Raw genomic sequence first — 23,560 nt, forward strand, 5'->3', positions numbered from 1 at the left:
GGCTGAAGGGCGACACGGGGGCTGAAATCCAACTCAGGCTTTGCTTGCCAAGCCTCAGGCCCTGGAACTGAGCTGGGTCAGACTAAAAGAGTCGCCGGTGAGGGAGTGCCTTTCCTTAAGGGGTTAAGGTACCTGTGTGTTTCAGGGGCTCTGAGTATAACCCCTGCTTCTCAGGGCTGGTGCTTGGTCTGCGTGATCGGGAACTCATCAAGAATGGAATAGGGAACATGAATACAGACCAGGCCCTGCAACGGGAGGATGGGGCCAGGCTCTTTCAAACTCCAGAGCTCTTCCAAACTAGAGCTTCTGTCAAGTCAGAAAACAGTATTTTGAGAAAACGTATTACTACCCTCCGCGCTGTCCCTAGCAGTTCACATTTTAATACGAACACAGGTGAACGTTTTCGAGGTTGGCAGTACCCAGAATTGACTAGTCTTCTTTCTCTTGGCTTCATACATACATGTCCATTGGGCTCGTTAAATATTGTTGTTGCAGCCTTAGGTGGTGGACTTGTGTCAGTACTTTCTTCTCTAGCTGGGACATGTTCCTTCTTTTAAAATATTTACATAGCCCTGACCTTTCTTGAACGTGTGTTGCAATGTTGGTATTTCTCAAAGAAAGGAATTCTCAGCACCTGCTTGCTTGTGTGCACCCACTTTTTTGTTGAAGGGCCACCTTGGGAAACCACATGCGTCCATGTACCATTGTAGTTCTGTACCTTCCTGTTGGAGAGGGTGTGTAGGTGAGGATCGGGAGACCATTGAGAAACATCTGGGCTTGGTTCTGCCACTTGGTGGTGGTGAAATTGCTGATGAGTGACTCACCTTTTAAGCTTAAATTGTCTCAATAAAATGGGGATCCTAGGGTGCCTGCGTGGCTCAGTAGGTTAAGCAACTGCCTCCGGCTCAGGTCATGATCCTGGAGTCCTGGGATCGAGTCCAACATCAGGCCCCCAGCTCCATGGGGAGTCTGTTTCTCCCTCTGACCCTCTCATGCTCTCTTAATCTGTCTCTGTCTCTCTCTTTCTCTCTCAAATAAAAATAAAATCTTTTTTAAAAAATGGGGATCCTAGCAGGTGTACTGGGGGGCCAAATGCAAGGTGTATAAGAAAAGTACTTGAACATGACCAAGTTGTACACCAAGTCTAGGAATATAATAATAGTTGCAATAGAAGTAAACTTCTTGGAAATTATGCCTTTTTGTCCACCTTAGACCAAACTGTGTATCTTTATGTTGTGAATCATCCCCACATGAAGTCCACAGTGGAGAAATTTAAATTTGAAGAACAACAACATTCTCTTATACACCTGAAAACTATAAAACATGAACTCCTCAAGAGGTATGGAATTAAAGTATTTTGCACTTCTATTTATTTTGCATCTCTGCTGGTTGCTTTGTTTTCTTTGGTTCAGCAGGCTTAAACTTTTGTTTTGCAGCATTTTTTCCCTAAAGCTTTCAAGAGGTTCCCATGGTGACACTGCCCAGCACCTCACTAGAAATTGCTGTATTCAGTATTGAATATCTTTATATTCTCCAACTCTCTGAAAGCATTTTAATCCTATAAAGGTGCTCAATTAGATTCTCAGCTCTAATTCCATCCTCTGTACCACAACAATGCAATACCCACTATTGGGCTCTTTTCAAACACCTACACCTTTTTCTAGTTGTCCCAGTAGGTTGTGTTCTGAGAGCCTTACCGGCTGGGTGTTATAACCAGCCTCCAGATGGGCCATTCCTTTTTTGATAAAAGCTTTAGGACAGGATTTGAAAAAAGGCTATTGGCTCATATAAAAATTCACATTTACTAAACATTGACTGTGTGCCAGGCCCTGTGTCAAAATAGTTCATTTAATTCTCCCAACAGCCTTAGTAATAGGCATGAGTAAACTGGGACCTAAGAAACTTGGGGTTCGGGGCGCCTGGGTGGCTCAGTGGGTTAAGCCGCTGCCTTCGGCTCAGGTCATGATCTCGGGGTCATGGGATCGAGTCCCACATCGGGCTCTCTGCTCAGCAGGGAGCCTGCTTCCCCCCGCCCCCTCTCTCTCTGCCTGCCTCTCTGACTACTTGTGATCTCTCTCTGTGTCAAATAAATAAATAAATAAATATTTTTTTTTAAAAAAAGAAATTTGAGGTTAAGTTACCCAAATTACATAATTTGTAAGTGGTAGAACCAGGATGTAAGCCTCGATTGGTCCGAATTCAAAGCTGGACTCTCGGTCACAGTGATGAACATCCTTTTTACTGTGTTGAGAAAAATAGTTTAGTTTTTTAGTGGATAGTTTGCTTGTTGGAAGGCTGTAACAAACAAGGAGGAACTTGTCTTTTATAAAATGGACTCAATGCTGAAAGACAGTAGAGGTTAATCTTTCCTGTGATAGAAGATCAGGAAAAGAAAAGGAGGGAAGTTCACTGTCTCTCCTTCACTGTCTTTCTCAAAATCATGTATGAATTTCTCCCTGTAGAATTAGGGATGACAAAAGCAGAGGGCAGAAGAAAAGAAGTAGGGGTCACTGAACTCTTCCCATGATGGATTGCACTGGATTCTGAGGCACAGCAGGGACCAGGACCGCCACGGGGTGACTGAGAAACTGTGGACAAATCTCCCAACCTATGCTTCAGTGTCATTAGCGAAATGGGGGTTCTCTGGCTGACTTGACTTACCCAACTGGTGATGGTGACCTATGACCTCACTGAACGAATTCCTTTCAGTGAAAACATAGCCTGAGGGAAAACTTAATAGGCAACTACTTTATTGGAGAGTTACCATCCCAGGACCCAGAAGCGAGGGATCAGCCTGAGGCAGGGAGAAGGTTGGGTTGAACTATGTCCTCTCAAAAAGATATGCTGAAATTCTAACCAGCCATCCCCCCACCGCAACATCTCAGAATATAACCTTGTTTAGAAATCGGATTACTGCAGATATACTCAGTTAAATGAAGTTATATTAAAAGTGGGGGTGGATCCTTAATCCAATATGACTCATGTCCTAATAAGAAGAAAGGCAGACAGGGAGAATGCCTATGGAGATGGAGAGCGAGATTGGAGTGAAGCATCTACAAGGCAAAGAATGTCCAGAGTGACTAGCAGCTAGAAGAGGCAAGGACGGATTCTCCCATCGAACCCTCAGAAGGAGCATGGTTCTGTCAGCACCTTGACTTCAGAGGTCTCACCTCCTGCGAGACAGCAAATTTCTATCGTTTTCCACTCCCCAGTTTGTGGTACTCTGTCATGGCAGCGCTAGGAAGCTCATGCAGAGGAGAGGCTATGGTGAGTGTTAATGAAGCCAGGCACTGCCGAGTGCAGCTGCTTGAAATCAGGATTGTCAATCAGGATTGTCAATCAGGATTGACAATCAGGATTGTCCTCCTGTAAGCAACATGAGCCTCAATTTCGGAAAATCTGGCTGCCATAAGAAAGGGAGAAGCGTTTATTCCCCAGGCCCATCTCCTGAGAGCCAAAGTTTGCCCCCAAAGGGTATTAACTCCTGAAAATTCCTGATTGTGCATGTGCAAGTCAAGTCTGGTGATATCCCGTGCTTTGGCCTCAACATAGAAGCCTGGAAGTAGGAGCCTAAGATGAGGCTAAGGAGCCTAAAAATGAGGTAAGGGTCTGTCAGAACCAGGCAGAGCTGGTTGGAGGAGTGCCATCTGGAACAGAGCAGGTGAAGTTTGGAGGACCTAAAGAGTACTTTTGAGAGGTGCCCTGGTACTCAATCTTAACCAAGCATTTCAAGCATTTCAAGGTAGAACAAGGTGCTCTGGGATCAAACTTATCCTGTGGTGCCTGCCAATACTTTTTGGAAGAACGAATGCTTAAGCTGAGACCCAAAAGATGAGTGGCCTAATGGCCTTGGAAAAGTCATTGTAAATCAAAACCTCAAAGTATTTCCTGATTCATCCAAAATTTTTCTAAATTCAATCTAAAAGTATTTCATTTTTTACACTTTTTCACATTTTTTACACTTTTCCTCTTTTTTTTTACATTTTTTTCAAGTCACCATCTCTTTTTTCCTTTTCCAAAATGTAAAAGACTTTATTGCTCTTTACTCTTATAGGAGTATGACTTGTTTCATTTAAAAATTTTCATAATACTGAAGACTATAAGCAAGAAAGAATAGCACTCACAATCCCAATTATAAAGGTCAGGATGGACTGGGTTATAATACAATAACAGAAAAAAAAAGCTGTAAGGTTTTTAGTGGCTCAAAACCATAAATTTTGTTTTGTTTTCTTACTCATGCTACATGTCCGATGTAAGTGGTTCAAAGATTCAATTTTTTTTTAAAGATTTTATTTATTCATTTGACAGACAGAGATCTCAAGCAGGCAGAGAGGCAGGCAGAGAGAGAGAGAAGGAAGCAGGCTCCCTGCTGAGCAGAGAACCTGATGCGGGGCTCGATCCCAGGACCCTGGGACCATGACCTGAGCTGAAGGCAGAGGCCTTAACCCACTGAGTCACCCAGGCGCCCCAAAGATTCAATTTTATATTGTCCTCCTATAGGGCCCTAACGGGCCACACTTTCAGTCATCAGAAAAGTTGCTGGTTACTGCCGAAGAGTAAGGGAAGCATGGTGGATCACATACTGGCCCGTCTGCCTTCCGGAAGCCACACACATCACTTCATCTCACTGGCCAAAAGCAAGTCATGTGCCCGGGCCAAAGATCCAGGGCACGGAGAAGTCTAATCCTAGAAGAAAGTGAACCAGAACTATTGGTGACCACCGATAATAACCATTGTTGCACTGTGACCATCGCACATAACCATTATTGACATTTACAAGTCAACGATTTGGAGTTGAGGGTTTTTTTGTGTGTATTTATGTATTTTTGCTGACTTCTGTGGAAGAGAAGATTGAGAAAATAATAAATGGCTAAAAGAACAGGTACAATGAAAAATCATGTCCTTTGTGCAGAATTTCTTCATTCATACTGTGTATACTTTTTCAAACTGATGAACAGAAGGGTCTTTGAGATTCAGTGTTTTTGACAACAGTCTAGATACTTAAATACTCCATGGGTTTTGCTCTCTCTCTCTCTCTCTTTCTTTTTTTCACTGTAGCCTGAATGACATTGTGGTTCTTGGACCAGAACAGTTTTATGCTACAAGAGACCACTACTTTACCAACTTCTTCTTGGTGCTGTTGGAGATTATCTTGGATCTTCGTTGGAGTCATGTTGTTTTCTACAGTCCAAGAGAGGTCAAAGTGGTAGCCAAAGGATTTAGTTCTGCCAATGGGATCACAGTCTCACTAGACAAAAAGTAAGCTTTTATAATTTTCCAATACTTTGCTCTTGACATTTTAGTGGATTTCTTCCTTCGGGAGGTGGTTACCTCCTTAAGCTTAAGTCGTTGCTGGATAGATGAATATGTTGGGTGTGGCCAAGGTTCACACTCTATGTGAACATATCATAAGCACACCATTTGCTCTCTTGCATGTTAGCCCCCCTCCCCCAATGAAATGAAGGATGTGGATTCAAGGATGTGAGGTCCTTGGTCCAATTTACCATGTGACTCTAGAAACAGTTACCCAACACACTGAAAAGGAGAATAAATGCCCAATATCTCTGCCTTTATGAGGCTGAAAGTTGTTTAACTACTTACACTAATTGAGTTACCCAAAACTTATTTTTAGAGAAGGAGACCTGACTTAGATTGGGCATTGTGATTGTATGAATTTCATATTTACTGATATACAACAGCAGACTTTTCTAAATATGATTTTATGCAGCATGAAATTCTATGAGAAGCTCTTTTAAAGTGTTTTAGATTGGAAGGATTTTTTTGTTGTTGTTTTTGTTTTTTAAAGATTTATTTATTTGACAGACAGAGATCACAAGTAGGTAGAGAGGCAGGCGGAGAGAGAGGAGGAAGCAGGCTCCCCGCTGAGCAGAGAGCCCGATGCGGGGCTCGATCCCAGGACCCTGGGATCATGACCGGAGCTGAAGGCAGAGGTCTTAACCCGCTGAGCCACCCAGGCGCCCCAGATTGGAAGGTTTTTTAAAAAAGAAACGTACCCCATGAATATTGCTATGTGCATTTGAGATAATAGAGATGATCCCTGTGGAAAACAACTCTAAGTTCCTCCTCTTTCAAAAAAATGATTATGATTGACTTTCATGGTCATCTGATACTTCTTTGTAAGCACTAGTTTCTTGTGGAAGTATAGACTCTTTTGACTTATAATACAGAGGTCTGCTTAACTCCACACAATTTAAGGAATACATTGTGGCTCTGAAGTAATGAGACTGAGCATATATGTCACCTAGAAACACCAAGGTCACATCTCATATTTAATGCCTACTTCAATCCTTGAAAAATACTAAAAATAAGTTTCTGTTATCTTCTTGTACCATGCTTTAGGAAGACATTGCAGGGGCACTTGGAACCCTTGTGAACTGTTAGACCTCTCCTCCAAAGTAAAAGTTAATGTCATCTCTCATTACTACTTGCTTACATCTAAATGCTATTTTCTTCAAAGCTTTATCTACATAGCTGATGTAACTGCTCAGAACATTCATGTCCTGAAAAAACATGAGAACTGGGATTTAACTCCAGTGAAGGTAAAAGTCCCCTGGCTTGCTTTATTCCCCCACCATGTGGCCTCTTAGATCAGTTCCCACCCCTGACAAGGAATGTGCTCCTTGAATGCAGGAAACATAACCATTTTAGAAGAATATCGGTGAGATTGTGCTTGAACTTCTAAAATTCAGTAGTAAGGCCCTTAAAAAGACCCATTTCAGGAGCCAGAAGGAGCTGGTGGGAGGGAGGAAGGGTCAAGAAGAAAGTTGAAACAACGTGTTTGTACTTCTTCTTTGTTGGAAGGTGATGCATCTGGGCACCTTAGTGGATAATTTGACGGTGGATCCAGACACGGGAGATATTTGGGCCGGATGCCATCCTAATGGCATGAAGCTGCTGGTCTATAACCCTGAGGATCCTCCAGGGTCCGAAGTAAGTGCCTGTATTTCTCTGAGCTCACAGGCTAAGCTGCAAGAACAATTTGTTGAGGTGACTTGGGAGAATTTAGTGGGTCACATGCGGTGTTCCAGAACTGAACAAGTTCTGCATATGGAAAAAGCAGAGATTTTAGCAGGACGGAGAGTTACAGCGCATTAACCTTTTCAGGTCTCCTGATGCCAATTTAACACCAGTGCTAGACAACATGCCCCATCCTTGCAAGGGCTGTGCTTGTTATTGGGAAGAATAGATAAGTAGGAGCTTCCTTATTCACACTGACCTAGCTTGCCATATCATATTTCCAATCAGGATGTAGGCTCTGAGAAGGGCCTGAAGTTAGGCAAAGGGAAAGTCCTATGTGGAACCATCTTCTTTCACACTACTATGAAGCTCAAAAGAAAGGATTTAAATGACTGTAGTCTCAAAACAAAACTAATTTTGCCAGCAGGTTCTAATGTATATGATAGTGTTGAAGAACGTCTCATTTTAAAGATGCTATTTGTGTTATTTAAATCTCTTCTAAAACAGCTGTGCCTGGGTGGCTCAGTCGGTTAAGCATCTGACTCTCCATCTCAGCTCAGGTCTCGATCTCAGGGTCGTGAGTTCAAACCCTGTGTTGGGCCCCAGGATGGGCATGGAACCTATGTAAAAAGGAAAAAGAAAAAAAAATCTTCTAAAACAATAGCTTATACCATTGAATTTTATATGGCATTAAAAACAGGTGGAGAATTTTCTATAGTTTTGAGTTTAAGAATAACAAATCTCTAGTAAATTCAATATAGATATAAATTCTTGGCACACAAATTCTGAGAGATCAATTCACAAAAATTTATTGAGTGCTTACAGTGGGTGAAACTTTTTTTCAAGGCCTGGAATATGTCAGAAAACAAAATATACAAAGATTTCTGCTCTTCTGGAGGGGGAATTGACAATGAACAATAAGCGCAAGAAGTAAGTGAATTACATAGCAAGCTTGAAGGTGATAAGTTCTATGGGAAAAAAAGTATAACAGGGTAGAGGAAATCAGGATTTCTGTGAACAGGGGGATGGGCAGTCCTATTATTAAATACAGGAATCAGGGTAGGCCTCATTGAGAAGGTAAGGTTTGGAGAAAGATATAATGTTTGAGTCTAGGTTTGGGGAGTTGGGAAATTGAGATTCAAATCCCAGCCTGGTAACATACCCTGACTTCTGCCTCCAATATTGCTCTTCCTCAGTTAAAAAGAAGAAAAATCTGTTTCTCTAATTTATTAACATATTAATCACAGCTTCTTAAAAACAGACAAACAAGCAAGCAGAAACACCAAAAAATACGAAAAGAAACAAAAGTTCAGTCTGAATCTGGAGCCTAAAGAACTGTTACCCCAGGCTAGCAATCTACCTGGGCTTCAGACACAGGTCCCCCAAAAGTGAGCCATATTACTTTTTACAAATGCCTAATAATGTCTGCTATAAGAGAATGAAAATATGATCTAGAGCATGTCTGGAAAATTGTTCAGGATCTTTCTCATGTCTCTGTTTTCAAGCTCATCATAGGTTTATTGTATGTATGTAGATAAGGCTTCTTCCCTCACAATCAATGACTCCCTTCCCTTGTGCTTGAGGCTTCACTTTTCTATCTACATGAGTTCCAAGTTTGAGTATTTTCGTGTAACACATCCGAGATGAAGTTACAGGATCTTCCTTAAGATGAAAAAACAAAACTCAACTCAACTCTGTTCCTAATAAGTGTCGATACATACTCATGACTCGTGAATTTCTAATTGGTTTTAATTCCTATCATGTGCTGTTTCAGTGAACTTCCTCCAGGCTATTCAGAAAACTGAGCTCTTATGTGTTTATTGATGAACAAACTTAAGTGTGTTGATCTTGAGGACCAATAACAGTAGTAGGTGGGATGTGTCAGACTGACTTCCAAAGTATGCATTCTTTATGCTTCTGAGCCATGTTATGGATATGAGGGGGTTCCAGCTGGGACAAGTACCATCCTACTAGTTATGAGATTAGGTTGGCTTGCTAACAGAGTGTCCCTTCATCCTCTCTGTCCTGTGTTTCCCTCCCAACACAGTAGGCCTAGTCAAAGGCAAGACCCTTCCCGCAGACGAACACTATTCACTCGAGAATTAGATAAGAGCGCCCCCTGGTTCTCACCTCCTTCTTCTATAGGAGATGCCCGAACTATGGAGATTATGTAAACAGTCTTGTTGGGAATTTGGTAAATGTCAGATAACCAGTCCACTTGACTGCACAGATATAATTAGAACATTAATACTTTCATCAGAATACCCCCCAAAATAATTGTACACAAATTTCAGTGTATTGATTTCTGGGAAATATATTAGTCCTGGAGTATTGGAGAAGGAAAATGTCACTGGCAGCTGTTTGTTCATGTAGCATACTGACAAATTATCTTTTTCTTGACAGGTGCTTCGCATCCAGAATGTTTTATCTGAGAAGACTAAAATCAGCACCGAGTATGCCAATAATGGCTCTGTGCTTCAGGCAAGCACCGTGGCTTCCGTGTACCGCGGAAAACTTCTCATAGGCACGATATTCCACAAAGCTCTGTACTGTTTGCTCTAGACTCCAGACATCCCCAAAAGTCTTGTCAACCAAGGAAACACAAAATACAAGCAGCAAGATAAATGTGTTTATTTGGGGTCTTAGGGATTGCAAACATGGGAGACACAGATTCGACTAGAATTGAAAGCGTGCTGCAGAGAGACAAAGAGGTTAGAGTTTTTAAAGAGGAAAGAAGAGATTTACCTAAGATGTTTGAAGAAAAGGTGCTTGGTGTTGGTATAGTTACAGTGACACTAAGCTGTGTGTGACTGGTTGCTAGGGTGAGGCAGAAAGTCCATTCATGTCCATCTTAACACCTAGTAGATGCCTGGAAATTGAGCTGAGCTTAGCAAAAATTCTGAGAATTTGATCCAGAACAAGTGCCCCACCTCCCTGGTGTCCTCCCGGCTCCCTTTTAAATAACTCTCTTAGTTAACGTTTACTCGATTTTATTGTCTCTGTTGTCAATCTTCATGTTTAGTAAAAATTAAAAAAAATTAGGGGCACCTGGGTGGCTCAGTCGGTTTAGTGTCTGCCTTTGGCCTGGGGTATGATCCCAGGGTCCTGGGATTGAGCCCCACATAGAGTTCCCTGCTCAGCCTGGGGGAGTCTGCTTCCCCTCTCTCTCTGCCTCTTCCCCAGCTTGTGCTCGCTCGCTCTCTCTCTCTCACCCTCCCTCTCAAATACATAAATAAAATCTAAAAAAAAAAACACCCTCACTCATATGATAAGTGAAACTGTACAGAAATGACAAACACCAATAATAGTGTGCCCAGCTTTTCTTATGCAAAGAAGCCTAGCGATTACATAATGCCCACCAGGTCCTAAGTCAAGTGAGTGACAGTCCAATAAGAAGCCAGGCTTCTCAATGCTTTTTGTCCAGTATCCCCAATATTCTTTCTACAGTAAGATGTGCATGCTCTGGTGAGTGAGCATTCCAGCTGACCCAGGGCCCCTTGCTTACCGGGAAGCAAAACTACCTCCTACACCTGACGTTCTCAGCCTCCTGTGGTCCGCATCTGGAGCAAAGCCGATGCTCAATTACTGACAAATCCCCTTCTCTTCCTGAGTTTGTGCTAGGTACAAACTGCCAGTCAGGCACCTAGGCCTTGGATAAAAGCAAGGACTGGCACCAGGAAACTGCCCAGAGCCCTCTTGTAGCCTTTCCAGTACAGATACCGGAAACCGGGTTCTGGAAAATCTGACAAAGACCCCGCCTCCCTGGGTACCTTAGGGCAGAACAGGGCTAATCTGTTCCTTTTTAACACGCCTTTTTGTGTAGGGCTATTTGTGTCTGAAGTACTCTAATCAGCTTACTCTTGAACCATGGAATAGGGCCTTAGAGCCGTGACCTTCAACTGCTTTAAACTTGCCCTCTGGTTAATTCAATACATACCCTATTAAGCAACATCCCACAGAATTCAACCTAAGGAATTGGAAATAAATAATATGGGGGTGCCTGGGTGGCTCAGTGGTTAAGCTTCCGCCTTCAGCTCAGGTCATGATCTCAGGGTCATGGGATCGAGCCCCGCCTTGGGCTCTCTGCTCAGTGGGGAGCCTGCTTCCCCTGCTCTCTCTGCCTGCCTCTCTCCATCTTGTGATCTCTGTCAAATAAATAAATAGAATCTTAAAAAAAAGGAAAGAAAGAAAGAAAGAAAGAAAGCAAGAATATGGCTCTGGCTTAAAGTCCTGTCTTAAGGACCAACTCAACCTTAGTTTGATGAGAATGAATAAAAATGTTCTTCTGGTCAAAAACGAGGACAGCCTTTAGCAAATAGCTCATGGGAGTCAGTCAGCCCATGCACTGCACCCTCTTCTCCTTTTGTGACTTCTGCTGGGGAGTAGTTAGTTGATTTTTTTCCCCCTCTCTTCTGGGGATGGGGAATTGAGGAGGCTTCTTTATTTCCTAAAGATTTTTGCTCAATTAGACCTAAGTTTTGCTGACAAGTGTTGCATCAGGGTAAAATTCTACTATGTAGCCCATGCAGCCCTTTTTGATTTAGACAGTAAGACTGTAGTTCCCATTGATTCAGGGGAAGAATGACCCAGCAGAATGTTTTAGTTAGTTCTCAGATTTTAAGTTTCAAAAGCCTAATCATCAGAGAGACACAGAAAAAAAAATTAATAACTATGAGCAATAACTAAGATACGGTCAATTAAAAATAAAGTCTTATTCTCTGTTCCTAATCCTTATACCTAATAGATTGTACAAGTTTATCAGTCTAGAGGCAACATGGAAAGCCAGAGATGGGATGACTAAGGGCATTGATATGCCGGTGGGTTCCTGAGAATTGGCCCTGCCCTGTCTTCTCCCCAGGCCAACTTAGGAAAGGCTGGATGATAAAACTCCTACAGATATTTGGGGGATCTGATTATTGAAAGACCAGTGTGTCCTTTCACAGAGAGGGCTTAAGAAAGTCACAAGGCTCTGGGGTTCTCCTTCATGAAGGTCCCCCCAATCTTGAGGTGATTCTCTTGGTGTGGGAAGCAGGGGGACTTCCCCTCCTAATAAATGCTGCATTTTGATGACTCATTGTGATCCCTCCCCTGGTCTCTCTGTTTATTGTCAGAGACGTGCCTGGGGATATAGGTGGTGATTAGGGGTCCTTCAGCTGAGAAGGAAAATAGTGACAATAAGTGCAAAAACCTACATGGTAGCCAGAGCCAAGATAGCCCCCAGTGATCCTTACTTCCTGGTATTCCTTCCCTTGCCCACATCAAATATGGCTATTCCCTGCCATCAAAAGGATATTCTAGAAATGATGATATGTGACTGTCAAGGCTAGGTTATAGAAAAACATTACAGTTTTGACCTTGCTCATGAAAATTGTGCATCATGATATAAATTTCTGACTGTTTTAAAATGCTAAGCTCTGGAAGTACTTTGTTATAATAATTAGTCAACTAATGAAACTGGAAACCATGTATAATGTAGAGATTCAACAAAAGCCAAAGAGTTCATTCTTTTTTTTTTTTTAAAGATTTTATTTATTTATTTGACAGAGAGAGAGATCACAAGTAGGCAGAGAGGCAGGCAGAGAGAGAGGAGGAAGCAGTCTCCCTGCGGAGCAGAGAGCCCGATGCGGGGCTCGATCCCAGGACCCTGAGATCATGACCTGAGCCGAAGGCAGCGGCTTAATCCACTGAGCCACCCAGGCGCCCCCCAAAGAGTTCATTCTTTAAAAAGATTAATAAAAACTAATACACATTTGGTGAGACTCATCAAGAAAAAGAATGGCTCAATTATCCAGTGTCAAAAATGAAAAATAAGACATGCAGATTCTATAGACATTAGAGAGATAAAAAGAGGAGTTGATGAACTACTTTATGCCAATAAATTTGAAATTTTTTTGAAAAGAACAAACTTCTAAAAAGAATATAATACTCTATTAACTAGGGTAAGACTAAACTATTGTACAGAGCAAAAATACAATGTCTTTTTAAAAAAATGTGTCTTTGTCTTTCATTTTCCAGTTCAGAAGAGTGATTGATGGGACAGCTTCCCTTGATGGGGCCATTCAGAGACATCGCTAGTCAGGATTTTACAGGGAAGAGAAGGCACACTCAAACAAGGCTATTGAAGGAAGCTCTTTAGGGGGACTCTTGACACAAGAGTAGGAAGATTAAGGGAAACTAACAAGGTACAATATAACACCTTGGTGCTAGCAATGGAGAGGGAGAGATGGGAGTGGAAATGGGGGAGGCCAAGAACTCTTTCTAACTGTAGGTTTGAAGGAACAAGTTATGGAAGCAGCTACTAAAATCAGAAGAGAATAGATAAAGTAGAGACCATTACAAAAGATGCTGTGGTCATTGGTAGAAGGAGGGAGCCACCCTGTGACAACTCAGCAGAGAGAAAGCAGAGGAAATAAGTATCTTGACTTAACTCCCCTTCACCCTCCCAACTAGAAGCCAGAAGACAAGGGAGCTATTAATGGAGCCCATAAAGCCTCCAGGATGCAGAGCAGTAGGGAGTTGCATAGAGAGTGGACCTTGAGCAACATGTTACTGCACCATTGTCCAGGGGATTGTAGTTATCTGCATGGTGAAAGCTAGGTCATGGCCACGTCTGTGTCCATCAAACGGGAAGGAGAAAGAGGAGAGAGGATGTCAAGGAGAAATACCCAGTGTCTTAAGACCCAGGACTAGAAATGGTAGTCATTACTTCTTCTCCCTTACTAATAGTAAGAACTAAGCACATGGCCACACTTGACTCACTATAAGGAAAATTGACTGATATTATATTACTGGAGAGGCATATGTTTCAGGAGAAAGATTGAATTTTAGTGAGCAATTACTAATCTGTGTTACAGTCCGCCCTTCAGCCACGAAGTATCCCTCTGCACCCTTCTCCCTTGCCAAGGAACATAAACTAAATTTCTACCCAATTTCTGTATCCAGCTCAAAGCACTGGACCTCTGGGTGATATTCTGACCTCTGCATCACATCCATATATGGCTGCGTGTGGCAGCTTAGAAAATAAGCTATTGCCCCATACACACATCCAATTACGATGATTGCTTATGAACTAAAACACTCCTAGTAAAAGAAAGGAGGAAGGGAACACACTCGGCTCTGGAATAAAGAGATTATTACACCAGAAAGGAGTTGAGAAGATAGCTTGTCTTGGCAGTCATGTCCTTTCTCATGTTCTCTGTGAGTCCAAATTTTTCCTCTCGGGAATGTTTCCTAGTGCTTCACACTTTAAGGCCGTGTCTGAAGCAGATCCTGGGAAGACTGAAATTTTAGTAGCCCTCTTCCTAGAGGTATCGGTTTGGAGTCCGAGGACATTTTCGGGGCAGGCTTTTGGTTGCTGTGGAAATGTAAGTATCTGAGAAACCCGATAGGCTTCCGTGCCTGTTTTCATTCAGTGCCATGTGCCAACAACAACACGTTCAGATTTCTTTTTGGAACAGTGCTTTCAAGCCCACTTTACTTCCTTGTTTCCATGTCTATCCATTGCTCTCACTGAAATGCTGTCTCCTTTGAGGCTATCTGACTAACAGGTAAAATGAGGCCATACCATCAATATAAACTTGCACAGTGCTAGATCCTTTAGCTTTCCTAATTGGGAGGCATTTGGGAAAAGCTATGAGTCATAGCAATCCTACCTCCTGTTGCTGGGCCACAGAACCAAATTTCTAGACCTTCCCAGTAGTCTTCTGCTTTAGGTCCACTAGTTTCTACCTGAGCACATCGTTTCTTTACTGTCCTCTAGTACAAACATCAAAGAACAAGCAACATGCATTAACATTCTTGTGACTCTCTGGTTAAGTGGCCAGTCTTTCAGATGACTGCGGGAAACAGTTTTATTATACATTTTTGTGATGACATTACAAGGGTTTCCAATTTTGCAGCCTATGGTATCTGTTTCCTCAACTCTAACTACATATTTAAAATTATTCTTAGAAACCCATTTTTAGGTTCAAATTTCTATATTTCTAAGGTCATGCTAAGCTATTGTAACAAAGTGACCCCAAATATAGTGGCTTAAAGAACATAGACATTGCTAACAGCTAGTCCAGCATAGTGGGTGAGAGCACAGATCAGGTAATCCAATTCTCTGGATTTAAATCCCAGTTCAGTTGCTTACTAACTGTGCAACTCTGGCCTTGTCTGAGTCTCAGTTTTGTTAGTGAGGGGGCACCTGGGTCGCTCAGTGGGTTAAAGTCTCTGCCGTCGGCTCGGGTCATGATCCCAGGATCCTGGGATCGAGCCCCGCATCGGGCTTTCTGCTCAGCAGGGAGCCTGCTTCCTCCTCTCTCTCTCTGCCTGCCTCTCTGCCTACTTGTGATCGTTGTCAAATAAATAAATAAAATCTTTAAAAAAAAAATTGAGGTAATGGGGTGCCTAGGTGGCCTCCTTGGTTGGGCATCTGACTCTTGGTTTCAGTTCAGTCATGATCCCGGGGTCGTGGGATCGAGCCCTATGTTGAGCTCTGTGCTTGGCATGGAGTCCGCTTGAGATTCTCTTCCTCTCCCAAAGCCCCTCCCCCTGCTCCCGCTCTCGCTCTCTCTCTCAAACAAACAAATAAATAAATAAATAGATAAAATTGAGGTGACAATAGTAACTACCGCCTAGAGTTGGTAAGAGGATTAAAAGAGGTAATGTATGGAAAACTTACCAGTTCTTGTTACCTGCCAGGGTTATACAAGTGCTTGCTAATTTAAAAAATACATTTCTAATCTCTTTCATGTAAAAAAAAAAAAAATAGCAGATAAGTGTCCTGAGACAGATCAGTGTGAAAATTCAAATCCGTGTGGTACTTCAGAGGCCTAGCAGTTTTCACACAGCTGGCGTTTTTGTTCTGTAGAGCATTGTCTTCTTCATGGTCAGTCATCATGCTAGATTCCATCCCACGGAAATGGGAGGAGAGTATAAGGAGGTGCACCAAGTGTCTGCAGACTCAACCGCAATTGGCACCAGCTGCTTCCACTGACCTTCTGTGAATAAGGGTGCAGTCATACGGCTATAGCTAACTGAAAGCCAGACTGGAAAATTTTAGTTTCGCTGGGGAGCCTTCTGCCCAGAAAAGAGGGGTTTATGTAGGTAGCTACTGCCCTTTACCATAGTACCTTAAGTGAACTCAAAGAAATTTTGGAAATCATAGTTCTATACTCATTCTAGAAATTAGTAATAAAAAAAATCATCACATTAACAGAAACTAAAAACTAGAGACAACCAAGTGTTGATAAAGTTGAAATGGATAAACAAATCATGGTGAATCCAGACAGTGAAATACTATCTAGCCATGTATACCACAATTAGAGCTGTATGGAAGGACATGGATGAATTCCACAAATAACACAAACGTTGAGCTAACAACAACAACAACAAAATGAATACGTGTAGTATGCTTTTATCTGTGGAAAATTCCAAAAGAAGCAAAATTAAACAATTAAACAATGTTGTTTGAGGATGCATGCATAAGTGATTAAGTTAGAACACAGAGGTGATAGTTATCACAGAAGTTAGGATAGTGGCTGCCTCTAGGGAAGATGGGAATTGTGGTCAGGGAATGACACATGGTGAAACTTCTGGGGTACTGACAATATTACATTTCCTGACTTGAATGGTGGTTTACACTGATATTTCTTTTATAATCATTCTAGAACTCTGTATAAATATATATTATGTCATAAATATATTATATAAATAATATAAATATATATTATACATAATATATATATTTATAAACATATATATAAATATATATTTACGATGTATATATGTTATATATCATAGATCTCAGGCATATATAATATATCTCACAATAGATTTTCATGCATATGGAAGAGTTAAGTTGACTTCAAAAAATAAAAATAAAGGGCAGAAGTAGGCCTAACGATAAAAACGGTTTGGTATTTGTGAAAGGAAAAATTAACAAACAGGTAGATCAATGGAATAGAATAGAGATCTCAGAGATATTTCTCTTTGGGGAATTAATATCAGATAGTTAGCAGTACCAATTAATAGGCAAGGGATGTTTGCTTAGGAAATGACATTGGGAGAATGGACTCGCTCTGTAGAAGGAAATAAAACTATGTCCCATCACTGGGTAACTACCAAACAAGGGTCTATAATCTTTGGAGTTAATAGAAGATAACATAGGAGAGTATCTTTATGACCTAAGGGTAGGGAAGGACTTCCAAAAAAGTTTTTCGAAAATATGAACCTTATGACAAAAAATTTGGTTGAACTTGAGTCATCAAAATGAAGAATTTCTATTCAGGGAAGGACACCATTAACAAAGATAATGGACAAATATCAGAATGAGAAATATTTGCAATGTCAAACTGACAAGGTATTATTAAGTACAATATATTAGGAACTCTAGAAATAAAAAAGTGGAGATAGTAGCCCCAAAGAATCAGAGGCAATTGGTATGAAGAAGCAATTTACAGAAGAAGGGGGAAAAAATGAAGCACATGAAAAGATGCTCAGAGTCCTTAGTAATTGGAGAAGTGTCATTTAAAAACAGCACTCTAGGGGCACCTGGGTGGCTCAGTCGGTTAAGTGGCTGCCTTCACCTCAAGTCATGATCCTGGAGTCCCCGGATTGAGCCCCATATCGGGCTTCCTGCTTAGTGGGAGTCTGCTTCTCCCTCTGACCTTCCCCCTGCTAGTGCTCTCTTTCTCACTCTTTCACTCTCAAGTAAATAAATAAAATATTTAAAAAATATAACAGCACTCTGAATTGCTTTGTACCTAGTGGATTGTGAAAAATTAAAATGCTCATATTGCCAAGTATTGACGTGTGGCAAGGATACAGGGGATCTAGGGGACTTCACTCGTCTTTAGTGAAAGGGTAGATGTTTGGAGCCACAGCAGGTGAGACCCAGGAATCACAAGCACTCTAGGTTTCAGAACCACATCTGTAGCCAAGATCCACACCAGCAAACCGGATGCTTGCAATACAGACTCTTTCCTCAGTCGGTTTCAAATTTTAATCTCACTTAAGCCATTCTGATCTATAGACACAGAATTATATCCTGTGTTGTGGCTTCAAGATGGTTGGGAAAATAATAGGTTCTAGTTTCTTCTTCTGCAGTACAGAAAGGCACACTAGAAGACATGAGACTGACCACCTCCTCCCCTGCCCCCACAACTGAGGTTTGGGTGCTGGTATTTTATAAACTCTCCCTGCACAGTTCTAATATGTGCAAGGGCTCTAAAACACGGCACCCAAAGAAGGCTGAAAAATGGAAGGTGCTGATTTAATGTCCCCACCATGAGTACGACCAGAATGCACACTCGCTATTATTGATGTACTTGTTCATATTGTTTGTCACAATATGGGAGGAATTTGTCAATAGCAAGAAAACAAATCACGTACCTTTTGCCAAAACTCATTTTTCCCACACAATGCGGTTGTTTGGGAAAGCAATTTACTGGAGATGCAAAATACCATAATTAGCATATTTGAGAGCAAGTAATCCAATTGAGGAAAACCAAGAGGAATGTGCTTAAGTTGGAGTACAGAATGTAATGGGAAACCTTTAAGACAATTAATCTGATACTCTCTAGAACAAAAGTAGAAAAAGCTCAGACCATCAGGGATGACTTTGGGAAATAGTGAAATGAACACTTAACCACAAAATTTGTGCTCTTAGAGCTCTAGGTTTTGCTTACCACAGGAGCCCTGTGAATCAAAGAAACCTCTAGAATATCATTGATTGTATTAAGAAGTAAAACCTGAGGAAGTAAAACCTAAAGGAAGCACAGGTGGAGTATTAATGCAAAATGTTAGTAATTTCTACTACAGAAAAAATAGTGGCTTCTGCAATGAATATGAAGATTGTCTGCGTAGAATGTAAACTCAAGATCTTGGGGAAATGAATTGTGCATGAATGGATTCTAGAGAATCCCACTAGCATTCAAAGCAATCATAAATGCTAAAAGTCACACACACACACACACACACACAGAAAGACAACACACATAATAAATGGAAATAATAAAGTCAGATGGATGCTACCTTAACAGGTTTAAATATTTTGGTCCTTTCCCTATCTTTTTCTTGTTGCCCTCACTCCTTTTCAGGATTATCCCTGATACACAGTCTCTCATCAAGTCATGTGCTTCTGAAATCTTCTCCCAATCTCGACTTTTAAGGAACCAAACACAGACGCTCCTCATCATTCCCTTTTGCCCAAGAGAAGACAGATACTCACCTTCTCAACCTCTATGGTAGACTGGATAACTATTGCTCAGCTACTCTGGTTCTCTTCTTGGTGTATGACCCTCAGCAGGCTGATGATAATCTCTGAGCTCTTGTGCTCAAGAATGGCCATATGACCTAGTGTGGCCAATGAAATGGCGATAGAAGGAACATAGGTCACTTCCTGGTAGAAATTTTAAAAGCTGGCATGTGTTTCACTGTGTCTCTTTTCTCTTTGCCCCCAGTTTGGTAGTATTCTAGATACAGTCTGCACTGCCAGACTGGATCCTGAATTGGTGATGACGGGACACAGAACTGCCTCCAACCTGCAATGGACATGTGCATGAGTGATAAATAAGCCAGTATTTCATTGGATGAATATACCACAAGTTATTTATCCATGCCACTGTTGCTAGACATTTATGTTGTATACAGATTTCTTAAATATGATGAACCAAGCTGCAATGAACTTTCTTGTTCATTTAATGCACAGATGTGCTTTAATGTAAACACTCCTATTGGGTATATATGCAGAACTGAAATCACTGGGTAATGGGGCGCACAGTGTGTGCAGCTTTGGTAGATACTGACAAGCAGTTCTCCAAAGTGTCTGCACCAAAATACCCTCGCACTCACAACGTTAGAGCTGTAGTTGCTCCACTTCCTTGCCAGATCTTACTAGTGTCATTTTTCTTATTTATAAATAAAAATTAACCATTCTAATAGGTATGTAGGCATATCTCATTGTGATGTTTACTTGCAATCCTCAGGTGGATAATGAAATCAAACACATTTTCTTGGGCTTATTGGCCACTTGGAGTCTTCTTTTGTACAGGGAATGTTCAAATTTTGGCCATTAAAAAAATCTGGTTGACATCGTTTTTCTTATTAATTTGTAGTTATAGGTTCTTTGTGGATACCTGTATTGAAAATATATTCTTCCACTTTTTGGTGAGTCTTTTCACTTTCTCAATCATGTCTTTGATGGACAGAAAATTTGCAATTTTAATGAAATCTTAGATAACTTAGATATCAATATTTTCTTTTATGGATGTTGCTTTGTGTTTCCCATTTAAGAAGTTTCCCGTTTAAGCGGATTACAAAATATGCTTCATTCTTATCTTATAAAAGATTTATTGTCTAACTTTCCCCATTTAAATTTCTCCCCTATTTGGCGTATGTTTTAGGGTATGCTGTGAGTAGAAATCAGGATTCATTTGTAGCCACATGTATATCCAATTGGTACAACATTATTTATTGAAAAGAAAATCCTTTCCCCAAATATTGTAATGGCACTTTGTCATAAGTAAGGTGACCATCCGCATGGGGGTTTATATCTGGACTCTTTATTCTGCTTCAAGAGATTGACAATCATTGAACCAACATCACACTGTTTTAATTATAGTAGACTTAGAGTAAGTCTTAATTTTAGGTAGTAAAATTCCCCAAAGTTGTTCTTCCTCAAAATTTCTAAAGTTCTTCTTTACTCGTACTTCTGTTTAAGTTTAGAATCAGCTTGTCAATTACTACAAAACTTCATTACAATTTTGATGGGGTTTGCACTGAATGCCAGCATTGAATGGGGACCATGAACATCATTAAAATTTAAGTCTTCTGTGGTGCCTGGGTGGCTCAGTGGTTAAAGCCTCTGCCCTCAGCTCAGGTCATGATCCCAGGATCCTAGGATTGAGCCCCGCATCGGGCTCTCTGCTCAACAGGGAGCCTGCTTGCCCCCTCTCTCTGCCTTCCTCTCTGCCTACTTGTGATCTCTGTCTGTCAAATAAATAAATAAAAAATCTTTAAAATTTAAGTCTTCTAATAATGAATAAAGTATGCTCCTGATTTTCTTTTCCAATCTTGGATTTATTTATTTATGTTTGTATGTATCTGTTTCTTCTAGTTTAATGTTGCATATAGGTGATAATAGTAAGTATCCTTGTCTCTTTCTTAATCACCAGGGAAAGCTTTCAATTTCTCAAAAAATAGGATGTTTGCTATAACTTTTCCCTTTTAGTTACTGTTCTTTGTTTGATTAGAACATTTTCATTCCATTTTTAATTTATTAGGACCCTTTAATATTTCTCTACATTTATTAAGATAATCAAATTATTTTTCTTTTTAGTCTATCAAGTATATGATGCATTTAAAGCTCTCTGCCAAACTTGGATACTGAGTATATTCTTCATTTGTTCACAATATATTCCCTGCTTATATATTATGGATTCAATTGGTTAATCCTTTGTTTATGGTACTAATGTTCATATTCATGGTAAATATTGGCTGCAATTTTAATTTTCCTTTCTTGTAATACATCATCAGGTTTTAATATCAAGGTTATGTTGGCTTGATGAAAGAGTTGAGAAAGGGTTTTTTTAATTCTGTGGAAGAATTTATGTAAAAATTGGTATTTTTTTCTTCCTTAAATGTCTGGAATTTTCATTCATGAAGCTATTCAAGGCTGAAGGCTTTAAATTATTGATTCAATTTCTTTAATAAATATAAAAATATTGAGATTTTCTGTTTCTTCTATATTTTTGGTAAGTTTAAGAATTCAGTCTTTTCATTTTCATTTGTAAATATAGTGGAATAAAGTAGTTCAAAATCATGTTTTTCATTTTTCAAATAGCTTTAGGGCTTGTGGTAATATTTTTTTCTTCATTCCCCATACTTAGAATTTTTAATCTCTCTCTCCTTGTGGATCTTACTAGATGTTTATACATTTTATTGGTATTTTCAGTAAACAAGTTTTGAATGATTTATCTTCTCTAATTTTTAGTATATGTGCTGCCGAAGCGAGCACTATCTTCTCTAATTTTTAAAAAGATTTTATTTATTTATTTGACAAAGACCGGGAGAGAGCACAAGCAGGGGGAGCAGTAGAGGGAGAGAGAGAAACAGGTTCCCCACTGAGCAGGGACCCCTCCCCCAATGCAGGGCTCAATCCCAGGACCCTGGGATCATGACTGAGCCAATGGCAGATGCTTAACTGAGTTACCCAGGAACCCCTCTATTTAATTTTTGTTTGTTTGTTTGTTTTTTTATTTGAGAGAGAGAGATCACAAGTAGGCAGAGAGGCAGGCAGAGAGAGAGGGAGAAGCAGGCTCCCCACTGAGCAGAGAGCCCAATGCGGGGCTCGATTCCAGGACCCTGCGATCATGACCTGAGCTGAAGGCAGAGGCTTTAACCCACTGAGCCACCCAGGTGCCCTATTTAATTTTTTATTGTAAAATTGACATAACATAAAATTCACCATTTTAACCATTTTAGAGTATACAGTTCAGTGGTACTTAATATGTTCACATATTATGAAACTATCACCACTATCAACTGCTCAAATATTTTCATACCCCCAAAAGGAAACCATGCCCATTAAGCTGTTACTCCCCCTTACCCTTACCCCCAGCCCATGTTAACTACCAGTCTGCTTTGTCTGTGTGTTTCCCTCTTCCGGCTGCTTCATATGAATGGACTCACACACTAGGTGGCCTTTTGTGTCAGGCTTCTTTCCCTTGGTGTATTTTCTAGATGCATCCATATTGCAGCATGTATCTGGACTTCATTATTTTTTATGACTGAATAATATTCCATACAATGGATAAGTCTTTCTTAAAATCTGGGTGTTTTGTTTTTTTAAAAAATCTCATTGATTTCTGGTATTATCCCTATTATTTCCATCTTTCTGCTTTCTTCAGGTTTTTCCGTTTTTGAGAAGTGTGCTTAGATAACTGCAGCAACATCATATAGTTCTGCTGATTTTGCCTTCTATACTTGGACACTCTGTGCTTAGGTGCACATAAATTTAGGATCACCAAAGCTAGACATCCACATCTGGGAATCCTATACTTCATAACTAGATGACTATGCATACTGCACAGATAGTAATATCGGTCATATCCCATTAACCAGGATGCTGTGAGACTATGCAGGTGAGAGGACTTTTTTAAAAAATTATTTTTATTAACATATACTGTATTATTTGCCCCAGGGGTACAGGTTTATGAATCATCAGGCTTACACACTTCACAGCATTCACCATATCATAATATATCATAACCATGGCATAACCATATCACCATAATTTATCTGATATAAGGATTGCCACCCCAGCTTTCTTTTGATGTCCATTTGCATGGTAAATTGTTTTCCACCCCCTCACTTTAAATCTGGAGGTGTCTTTGGGTCTAAAATGAGTTTCTTGTACACAGTACATTGATGGGTTTTGGCTTTTTTATCCGTTCTGATACCCTATGTCTTTTTTTTTTTTACTTGACAGAGAGAAATCACAACTGGGCAGAGAGGCAGGCAGAGAGAGAGGAGGAAGCAGGCTCCCCACGGAGCAGAGAGCCCGATGTGGGGCTCGACCCCAGGACCCTGGGATCAT

The 23,560-nt window shown here is 40.6% G+C and overlaps 1 protein-coding gene across 1 annotated transcript in view; it reads left to right on the plus strand.

Moving 5' to 3' along the window:
- Nucleotides 1–10,076, plus strand: part of PON3 (paraoxonase 3) — a 28,869-nt gene extending 18,793 nt beyond the window's left edge. Inside the window, exons 5-9 of the mRNA XM_046020132.1 lie at nt 1,213–1,339; nt 5,059–5,259; nt 6,479–6,560; nt 6,823–6,951; nt 9,382–10,076. Coding sequence (XP_045876088.1) covers nt 1,213–1,339; nt 5,059–5,259; nt 6,479–6,560; nt 6,823–6,951; nt 9,382–9,540 — 698 coding nt within the window. The 3' untranslated portion in view covers nt 9,541–10,076. The remainder of the gene's footprint in view (nt 1–1,212; nt 1,340–5,058; nt 5,260–6,478; nt 6,561–6,822; nt 6,952–9,381) is intronic.
- Nucleotides 10,077–23,560: the final 13,484 nt, after the last annotated feature.

The sequence above is a fragment of the Meles meles genome, chromosome 10 (genome assembly GCF_922984935.1).
Source record: "Meles meles chromosome 10, mMelMel3.1 paternal haplotype, whole genome shotgun sequence".
Lineage (NCBI taxonomy): Eukaryota > Metazoa > Chordata > Mammalia > Carnivora > Mustelidae > Meles > Meles meles.